General features: G+C 40.6%; 1 protein-coding gene across 3 annotated transcripts; it reads right to left on the bottom strand.

Moving 5' to 3' along the window:
• Positions 1–1,670: 1,670 nt before the first annotated feature.
• On the bottom strand, positions 1,671–10,249 carry ccng2 (cyclin G2). Of its 3 annotated transcripts, none has more exons than XM_061801028.1 (9): positions 10,124–10,249; positions 9,863–10,021; positions 8,769–8,900; positions 7,817–7,954; positions 7,483–7,733; positions 6,463–6,541; positions 6,203–6,301; positions 5,152–5,354; positions 1,671–2,772 (listed from the first exon to the last, which is right to left on the bottom strand). In XM_061801028.1, the coding sequence occupies exons 3-9, from the start codon at positions 8,871–8,873 to the stop codon at positions 2,640–2,642; spliced, it is 1,008 nt and encodes a 335-aa protein (XP_061657012.1). In that variant the 5' UTR covers positions 8,874–8,900; positions 9,863–10,021; positions 10,124–10,249; the 3' UTR covers positions 1,671–2,639. The 3 variants fall into 3 exon arrangements, with proteins under 3 accessions (XP_061657012.1, XP_061657014.1, XP_061657013.1); XM_061801030.1 differs by adding an exon at positions 8,987–9,086 and having other exon boundaries at positions 9,863–10,161; XM_061801029.1 differs by adding an exon at positions 8,987–9,081 and having other exon boundaries at positions 9,863–10,161.
• Positions 10,250–10,644: the final 395 nt, after the last annotated feature.

Here is a 10,644-nt window from a genome sequence, read left to right as displayed (position 1 = left end):
GTGTCCAACCTGGTGTACATGTCTTCATATGCCTCTTGTTTAGCCTTTGCCACCTCTACCTTTGCCCTACGTCGCATCTCGATGTACTCCTTTCCCCTCTCCTCAGTCCTCTCAGTATCCCACTTCTTCTTCGCTCATCTCTTTCCTTGTATGACTCCCTGTATTTTGGGGTTCCACCACCAAGTCTCCTTCCTACCAGAAGCCACACCAAGTACTCTCCTGCCTCTCTCTCATTACCTTGGCTGTCGTTGTCCAGTCTTCCGGGAGCTTCTGCTGTCCATCGAGAGCCTGTCTTACCTCTTTCCGAAAGGCCGCACAACATTCTTCCTTTCTAAGCTTCTACCACATGGTTCTCTGCTCTACCTTTGTCTTCTTAATCTTCCTACCCACCACCGGAGTGATCCTACACACTACCATCCTATGCTGTCGAGCTACACTCTCCCCTACCACGACTTTACAGTCAGTAACCTCCTTCAGATTACATCGTCTGCACAAAATATAATCCACCTGCGTGCTTCTACCTCCGCTGTTGTAGGTCACTATATGTTCCTCCCTCTTCTGGAAATAAGTTTTCACTACAGCCATCTCCATCCTTTTTGCAAAGTCCACCACCATCTGTCCCTCAAAGTTCCTTTCCTGGATGCCGTACTTACCCATCACTTTTTCATCGCCCCTGTTTCCTTTACCAATATGTCCATTATAATCTGCACCAATCACAACTCTCTCGCTGTCTGGGATGCTCAGAACTACTTCATCTAGTTCCTTCCAGAATTTCTCTTTCAACTCTAGGTCAATCCTACCTGTGGGGCATAGCTGCTAACCACATTATACATAACGCCCTCCATTTCAAATTTTAGTCTCATCACTCGATCTGATACTCTTTTCAACTCCAAAATATTCTTAGCTAGCTCTTCCTTTAAAATAACCCCTACTCCATTTCTCTTCCCATCTACTCCGTGGTAGGATAATTTAAACCCTGCTCCTAAACTTCTAGCCTTACTACCTTTCCACCTGCTCTCTTGGATGCACAGAATATCAACCTTTCTCCTAATCATCATATCAACCAACTCCTGAGCTTTTCCTGTCATAGTCCCAACATTCAAAGTCCCCCCCTCTTTTTCTTCTGACGATGGATCCGGTTTCCTCCTCTTCTTTGTCTTCCACAAAAGCAGACGACGAAAAGCAGATGTTTCCACATGCCTTATTTTGATTACAGATAGTATCAATACATGGGACTACAGTGTTCTGAGAATATTTACTATTAAGAGGCAGAGATTCCAAGGATTCTAACAGTTTCGATTTAAACATGGTCCTGAAGTAATTATTTTAACTAAAATATTTGAAAAGATAGATGTAAATCTAGATTTGATCGTTATACCTGCAGTTGTATTGTGTTGACCTGATGGTTAGTCGTCTTGCTAAAATTGATTTGGAAAAACTTCCAGCAGCATAAGCCAGGTTCAAATATTTGCAATCTGTCTTCTGTGCACTTTCTGTTCCTCCACCACACATCTAGTCATACAACACGACACTTTGCACATGGTAACCTGCCTATGAAAGTTAAATTTCAAATTCTGCTGTGGTAGTTTGGCAATCTTTAGTGTCTCTCTTTTTGTGAATGAGCTCGTGGTCTGCTGTAGTCTTGAGATGGTGAAAATGAGGGACCCAACGAGAGTTTAATAAGTTTTTTATAAGATGTTTTTTTTTCAGTACATGTGACCAAATAAATTAACATAATATCTACAAGGAACTATAAACTTTTTTTTGTACATCATTTACAATTTTACATTTTTCTGTTTTTGTATTTTTTTTTCTTAACTTAGCATTCATCTGTTCTACATGTTGTTCTTGAACACTGTCAAAACATTTTTAAGCTACATCCCAAAATTGGCAACTTTAAACTCAGGGTCAAACAAGCATGTACAAACACACGCACATTAACACAAATTACAGGGTCACTAAAAAAACTTAACAACAGTGTTTTTGACCCTCCAGGGAAAGTAAGTGCTGCTTGCTCAACTTTGAGCAAATGGCTTCAGGAGAGACGCAACAAAAATGTTGAATAATTAAAAAAAAGAACAAAATTGTCACACGTCTGTTTTTCAGAGACAAACTGCTTACAACACAAATTACACAAAAACTGTGCAAATAAACTCAGGTGAGGGCAGTTGCAGTCAAAATAGTCAAACCTGGACATTGTGCTCCAACTAAATGGTCACATTTCATTATTGCTATTGATGTGTTAATGTTGTTACATTTTTACAATAGAAATTGAAAGTATTAAATAGCAACCAAATGAAGTCCAGGCACTTATAATTTTATAATAGCGGCTGCCCTCAAATTCAGTGGATCAGTACGCCTACTCATTTTATTAACAACACATGCAACATTTTTGTAAATGTAAGTCCTTTTTTTTTCCTCTGATCTGGGACAGTCCTTGCAACCCAACCAATTAGTCTCTTCTACCAATTAGTTATCTTGGAATGTACCACCAACACACCTAACTACAAATATAGAAACTCCCGTCTGCTCAGCTGCCAGGTGTTCTGCAATTCTTTACTTCTAGCACCAGCGCAAATTAGACAAATGAAATGACATTTTTGGGGTGGGGTGAGGCAGAGAGACATACGGCAGAGGCATCAGGCGTTGAGGTATTGGCGGAGTTTGTGGAGACAAAGGTGCGCTGGAAAGAACGTCCCTTCGCTATCGCTGCCCAGTGAGCTGCTGAGGGACTCTTCGCCTGAACTCATCATGTCTTCGCAGGAGTCCTCACTGAAAGATAATTTGTTTTCCTTTATTTACATGTATTATGGATTTATGAACAGAATGCAGCCCTATGGGGCACAAGCCAGTGCAAACTATAGGCCGGATAAATGCAGAGGGTTGCAGACAAAATAATTACAATTGAGTGTTGGGACTTTGGATGCTGGGACAATCACAGGAATATCTTCAGTGTTGGTTGACTTGATTAGGAGGGAGGTTGATATATTGAGTGTCCAGGAGACCATGTAGAAAGGCAGTAAGGCTAGAAGTTTGGCCCCAGGGTCTAAATTATTTTACCATGGAGTAGGGGTTATTTTAAAAGAGTTAGCTAAGAATGTCGTAGAGGTAAAAAAATAATATCAGATCAAGTAAGGAGACTGAAACTTAAAATTGAGGGTGAAGTTTCTGCTAGACTGGACAACTACAGACCAAGTCATCAGAGAGAATACTTGGTGTATCTTTTGGCAGAAAAGAGGAGAAGGATACTGGGTGATGGAACCTCAAAGTCCAGGAAATCATACAAGGAAATAGCCTAGCAAAGAAGTGGTACAAAGAGAACTGAGGAGAGGCGGAAGGAATACATTAAGATGCGACCTAGGGCAAAGGGAGCGAAGACTAACCGAGGCATATGTAGACATGTATGCTAGCTTGGATACTAAAGAAGGTTGGCCAGACAGGGATATGAACAAGGATATACAATGGTGAGTGTGGTAAGAAGTAAAGAAATGAGTCCAAGCATGTTGGAACAGCTGGCAGAAGGTGTCTGCTGTGTTATGTGACAGAAGAGTCTGCGAGGATGAAGGGGAAAGTTTATAAAACAGTAGTGAGGCCAGCCATGATGTACGGATTAGAGATGGTGACACTGAAAAGACAACAGGAAGCAGAACTGGAAGTGGCAGAAATGAAGAAGTTGAGGTTCTCGCTAGAAGTGAGGAGGTTGGATAGAATTAGAAATGAGCTCATTAGCGGGAAAGCCAAAGTTTGATGTTTTGGAGACGAGGTTCGAGAAAGCAGACTTTGGTTTGGACATGTCCAGAGGCAAGAGAGTGAGCATATTGGTAGAAGCGTGGTGAGGATGGAGCTGCCAGGCTAAAGAGCGAGAAGAAGACAAAAGAAAAGGTTGATGGATGTTATGAGGGAAGACATGAGGGCAGTTGGTGTTGAGAGAGAAAGATGCAGGAGATAAACTTAGATGGAAAAAGATAAGCTGTGGTGACCCCTAACGGGACAAAGCGAAAGGAAAAGAAGTCTTAGTCTTGAAACATTAACAATTTTGTTTACAAGCACTACACAGGAAAAGTTACTTCAAACATCCACTTTACTCTTTGCTGATAGGAGTGTGTTAAAATGCTTGTCAGCTGACTGTCAGTTATGAATGATGTGAAACAATTTGTTTGTTGACATACTCCGTCGGTTATGTCTTCCTGTATGGATTACCTAAAACAAAAATGGAAACTACTTTATTAGGCAAATTAGTTTTCCAATAATGGTTCTCATTATTACAACATTATTTTGTTTAATGAACGTCATTATAGTTTTATATGTACAACTAATATTGTGGCCAGTGAGTCAAGTTCCTCTTTCGTCATTTAGTTTCAACATAATGTGGACGTTTTCAAATAAACCCCATGTTGCATTAAAGGGCGGGGCCATGCATGATGTCATGGAAACTCATCGTCTCACTGGGACGTGACCAGTGACTCTCACAGATCCAAACATTCAACATGGGAGGCACCACCTGCACAGTCATAGTCAAGGAGCTTGTCACATCTGTGTGACGTGATTCTCCAGTTTCTTTCGAATGGAACTCAAACACTAATTTAGTTTGTTGTAGAAACTGTAATGACCCCCAGGGTTTCTTTCCCATTCATTTCATGTGTCACCCTAAGGAGTGTTCAGTATTTTCCAGATGACTTTACCTGCTGTTACATGACTTGAGTGCGTGAGTGCAAAGATCATCTATTCAGAAACTCTAATCACACTGTAGCCCGCAACACTTGAGTGACTCAACCAAAGACTACGACAGTATAAAACACCTTCCTTTTCATACTGAATTCATTCTTTTGACTCATCACTTATCTGAAACGACTTTGGCCCAGTTGGTTGAGCAGTACGTCAATTGCTCAACTATCCGCTGTCAAAGTGTCTTTGGGCAAGACACTAAACCCTAAATTGCCTCCAGGTCAACACTGTAATATAGAAACTGTTTTTAATTGCCTCACCTAGTTAAAGAATAAATTAAAAAATATTTTGTTACCATCCAATCTGATCTTGCTGCATATACATAACTTATATTAGTCACTTTTATATTTTTGGGCATTCCAAATATCACAAGGGTCTCCACTTGATAACTGATTTATATCTGTACTCGCATGTTAGAGCTCTCACCTTTCGCTCTCATCCCAGCAGCATTCGGGGATGGTGGGCAACTCTGGTACACTGCGGTAACTGCTATGAAGGTTCTGGGCAGTCCGGCGAGACACGATCCACTGGAGTTTCTTATGATTGGGCTTACTGCACTCTGGCGAGGCATAGTCCAACAAGCACTTAGCAACTTGACCGCACCACAGCCGGAGTTCACTGTCGGCAATCTGAAACCAAACACAGGCAGCAGACCCATTTGCCCGGTTTGCCAATGGCCCGCCTCCAACAAACATGATGCTTACAAATGTGCACTGGCTTCTTTTACTAGGTCACAAGGTTAGAAGTACGTGGATTAAGACTTTTTTTTAACCCCAGTCACAATTTATGAGTAGCAACATACTCTTGAAGCAACTGATCAATATTTGAAAAGGCAAAATGAGAACTAAGATGATTTTCAACTAAGAATGTTAGAACCTAAAATCCAATTACAGTTTTACAGTTTGAGTTTGTAAAAAAATTTACTACGCATATATACTGTCTCATTACATAAAATCTTACATCAACACATGCCTCGGCAGACAGGATAAATAGTTCATTGGATTGGAGCCTGGATAAATATAACCACATACTTAACTTTTTACATATGCCGGAGGGTATGAACTCCCTGGCTACATTAGATATACTTGCAAAAGTCCTCTGATAATGTACAGTTATTCCAACTAATTCGGATATCAGCTACTGTACACACTTTCGGTTATGTAAAGCTTAGTGGGCAAACCTGCCACAGTAGTCCTGTATAAAAAAAGGGACCGTATATTTGTGAACTTACAATGGATGCTATACACCTCACAATAAAGAGGTTGTGAATAAAATGATGCATGAATACAATATATAGGTTTGTCTTGTGATGTACTCCAGAAATTTTCTGAGTAAAAATTGAATTTCCATTATTTTAATGCGTCTCCAAAAACAAAGTCTCACCCAAATGTTTTTGTACCTTGTGTCCCAGTAATAATGTTAATCTCCTTCCCTGGTTAAGATGTTGTGCAATTAAATTCTATGGGGTTTGGTTTACCTTCAGGTGCCTCTGGATGTGTTGGGCTATTTCCAACTTGTCCGCCGACTGAATGGCTTCGATCTCCTGTCTCAGGATGGACAAGGCCAGCACGGACGGCTAGATTGAAGTCAAAAAGTAGACGAGTGTAGAAAGGCAAAGAAAATGTTAAATTGCAGTTCTGTTTTGACATTTGTTGTCATGCTCAAGTTCATTTTTTGACTTCTAATTCGGTGGCTGGGCTGGTGTAATGCAAGATGACCTCCACTGTGAACTCCTACCTTAGCTTTGGAGAAGGCAATTCGGCACAGGCAAGCTTTGAGCTGAGCTTCCAGTTTCACCAGGCTCAACGTATCCTTCCTGTACACAAATGTCAACTCAGTTCACACCTGGAGACATTATCCCGCAAGAATGAAAATAATAATAATTTATGCCGCTGCACACTATCTTACAATAAGTGATTGAAAAACAGTTTTGATATTTCATGCATGGAACGACGTCGCAAAACCCAAACATGACCTACAACGGGTTATGCAAGTGTTGGTTTCACCGGGAGTCAGCAATAAATCTTATCAGCGCTCTTAAAGCCAGACGCAGTTGTCTGATAGTTGAGTGCTGGCCCAAAGCGAGGGTTCTGCTCGCACAAACAACACAGTGCGGTGGAAAAACACCACCGAGCAAAAACAATGAGGTTTCGTAAATGCTGTCTGCAAAAAAAATGTTGAATTTGCAGACACCACGTCTGCAGCCACACAAAGGCTTGAACGCTAAGAGGGGAAAAAAAGTCAAGTATGTACCTAAGTATTTCCAGTATGTAAAATAGTTTAATCCCTCTTTGTTATATCAGAAATACTGTAGTGGGGCCAGTATTGGCGTGGTGTACAGCTGTACTTCTTTCTAGGGCAGGACAGTGAGATGATAGTATTGAACATGTGTACTTCACAGTTCTGAAGTTTTGGGTTCCAATCTTAATGGCCTTTCGGCATGGACTTGACATGTTCTACCTGTGGTTAGATGAGTACTCAGTCTTCCTTTGCATTCCAAAAAACGAGCAGACTAGTTTCATTTAAGACTGAATTGTTGATAGTTGGGAATGGGAGTTTGCATGAGTTTGGTAGGTTTTCTCAAAAGTACTCTGGTTTCCTCCCACGTCGATCTATCATCGGTTGTCTATGTATCGAGGTGCGAAAGGTGTCCCTGGAATCCCTTACTTCGTTTCAGATGTGTCACAATAAGGAGTGCCTGACTATCTTTCTTTACTAAGAGGAGAACAAAAGAAAAAAAATTCTATGCCTTCATACCTCTCTGTGGAGTGAGACAGTGCAATCTGATGGTACAAGTGCAGAAAGGTCAAGGCTGTGACAGATTTGGACTTGAAGTCGAGTTTATCTGCAATGATCTTCTCCATGCGGCTGAGGTCAGACACACTGAAGCGGCACTGTCCGATGCGAATAAGCTCGTCTGTGGACGCGAGGTCACACTCCTCCTCAGTCACTTTGGCAGCCATGTGGAGGCAGCTCAAGCTGACACAGGGCAAGTGCTTTGGTTGGATCTGAAATAGGATCCTGGTTTTCAACACTTAATGATTCTCTCATGTTGAGCAATCAGTAAAAAAAAGAGAAAAAGCATCTGTACCCTCATCATGGCCAAGAATCTGTCAAGCAGGTTAACAGCCAGGACGAAGGTCTGCGTGGTGTAGCCAAAGAAGCTGGTCAGACTCCACAAGTCCTCCACTTTAGCATCTCTGCACTTTGCTGATATCCGCCCATCGTTCTGAAAAATGAACACTTGTTTGATCTACCCTTTAAAACACTACTGCATTTGTGCATCTAGACCTATGAGCAATTCAGCCTTCCATTAGGCTGAGGTGCATGTTTTAGAATAAACCAGTCTAAAAAGAACATGCAACATTCACACAGGAAGGCCGGAGCAAAGATTTGAACCTAGAAGTGAACTGTGAGGGGGACACACTAACACACACTAGCCTCATTGGTGCCCCCCACCCCCAGTTTAAAAAAAAATATATATATTTCATAGGAAAGCTGTGATATCATGTTAACATTTGTTCCTCGCCAAACTGTGCTTTTGCCCTTGTAAGCCAATCAAATCAGTCAAACCACTTCCTTGTGGCCAAAGTGCTTACAAATGTAATTCAAATCAGGGTGTTGTGTATTGTCGTTTTTCTGTTTGCTACAAAAAACTACTAATCTATCCATGTCAGCGATTGAAAGTGACAGAACGATTAAATACTCTTCTACTTGATAGCAATTATAACCTGTGTATGTACCTTTTGTGACTTTTTTTATGATTGTTCGTATACTAAAATGTGTTTTATCTGCCTTGGTTCAACAAAAGTTGGGAACCATTCCTGTAATGCATCACACTTACAAACCTTTCTGGTGAAGCGGGTCACGTCTGAGCTGGCATTTGTCACCCTACTTAACGAATGGATCTCAGAATCTCAATTTACAATGGCAAGTTAATGTTCTGTCACGAGAGGACATTTTCGAGAAAATGTAACCATCACCCGAGACTGCTCAAAGAAGAAGTATCTACTGTATGTTGGAGGTATAGTGAGCGGACTCACCTGATTTGTGGACTCAATGAGACTCAGGCCTGTCTCCTTGGGGAGATAATAGACCTCCAGCTCATAGTTTGCACACAGCTCCTTCATCAGTTTGAAGGCATCCATGTCTCATCTGGCACTGAAGTTTTCTTACTACAAACAAACAAACAAACAAAATAAAAATAAAAAAACTCATGTAATTGGTGTTGGCAGTGATCTGTCTGGTCTAAATTGTTGACCTGCTTTAAGAGGGGAGTGACACCCCCAGCTCCAAGGCCGGCCCACTTCCCCACAGCTGGACTCGGGTGTCAGATTTCCCTTTAGTGAAGGCCTTCTGGGCTCCAGACAGGAAAACAAGGGAGCTTTTGCATGTTCATTTGGGCCGAAAAACCATCGTAAAATACGCAACAAAGATTTTAAGTTTACTTCATTTAATAGAAGGCAATGGAAGGAATCTGTGGTCGACTAGAGCGAGCTAACATTTTAAATCCTCCCTTGGGAGCGGGGGAGGGGCTGTTTTTCCTCTAGTCCTCAAACTGCACAACATTCTACCCTACTGCGCCATCATCGACACAAAAGTAAATGCCTTGAATATAATCGCAAAATGAAACAATTAATAGATATAATTCAAATGGTTTCTTTATAAATGACTGTGGTTAAAAGATGTTCCTTGGAGAGAACATGACTCCAAGGATAACGGCCATGTAAAAAACAAAAAACCTAACAAAAACATCTAGATGTCTGATAAAGGAATATCCTGCTCACAAACCGATGCTAAATTATTTATCACCACCCCCCCAAAAAAAAAATTAAAATAACTGAGAAAGCATTAAGTATTTGCTGAACGCCAAATGTAATAATGTAGGACTAGGAACTTCAACTATATTTGATATTCAATACAATTTGTGTAACGGGACCTTTTCCACATAGATTGTGTTGGTGCATTAATCGAAAAAAATACACTTTGTACATTGTATTGTTTTTAGATTACTGTTTACGTAGATTTACCCTGAATGTAAAATTGTCATTGGTTCACCGTACTCCGTTATTTCATTCTCTGTCGATTAGGACACGGTCTGCGTAATATCTCAATAAAATGTTAGCGGTCACCTTACCTGTTACAAGCAAATTAAATCCACATATCTGTTGTACTCCTTCTGGTTTCCCCGCAGTAACTCAGTCCTCTTTTTTTTCCTTGGTTTTTCTTTTTGTTGATGTTGGTAACACATACGCCCATCCATGACGTCTTATGAGAACAACCAATCATTGAATTGCTATAAGAATAGAACAAGCCTCTGGTTGTAGCGGTACAGAAAACATGCTAGTAGACGTTGAGATAGTTACTTCATAACATAAATATAAACATAATACTGTACCCAGGTACATGGATGTATCAGTATATTATCAGTATGACGAAAACTACCGCTGGAACCGAAATACAACTGTCGGCAACCAAAGAACAAAAGACGACGGTCTTCAGATTGACGTTTTTATTATCCAATCACCGAGATGCATTTTGGAATGTTCAAATAGTCCGCCCAAAATGGGATTCTCTTATTGGCTCTTGACCAACAAGGTCCTGACGCAAACACGACCTTACGTAATGTTTAGGGGTCATATTGAAAGCATCTCGACAAAAATGTTTCTTCTCAGTCACATTTAGTGAAGTTTGTGATGACAGAACGTAAACGGACTAAAAAAACAGATTCAAAACAGATCAGTAACATACAGCGCAGATGATGCTGTGGAAATGGACGTTCTCAAGTTACAACAAATGTATTTACGGATGTTACACTGATGTAAATGTTTTTTTTTTCAATTATAATTACTTTGCAATTGCTTCATTGGACTACACCTAAATAAAAAGGATAGTTTTACACGATAAATTCATAGGATG

This window comes from Syngnathoides biaculeatus, chromosome 17 (assembly GCF_019802595.1).
Source record: "Syngnathoides biaculeatus isolate LvHL_M chromosome 17, ASM1980259v1, whole genome shotgun sequence".
NCBI lineage: Eukaryota > Metazoa > Chordata > Actinopteri > Syngnathiformes > Syngnathidae > Syngnathoides > Syngnathoides biaculeatus.
Note: the sequence above shows the minus strand (reverse complement) of the source record. Positions and strands in the feature narration are given on the sequence as shown.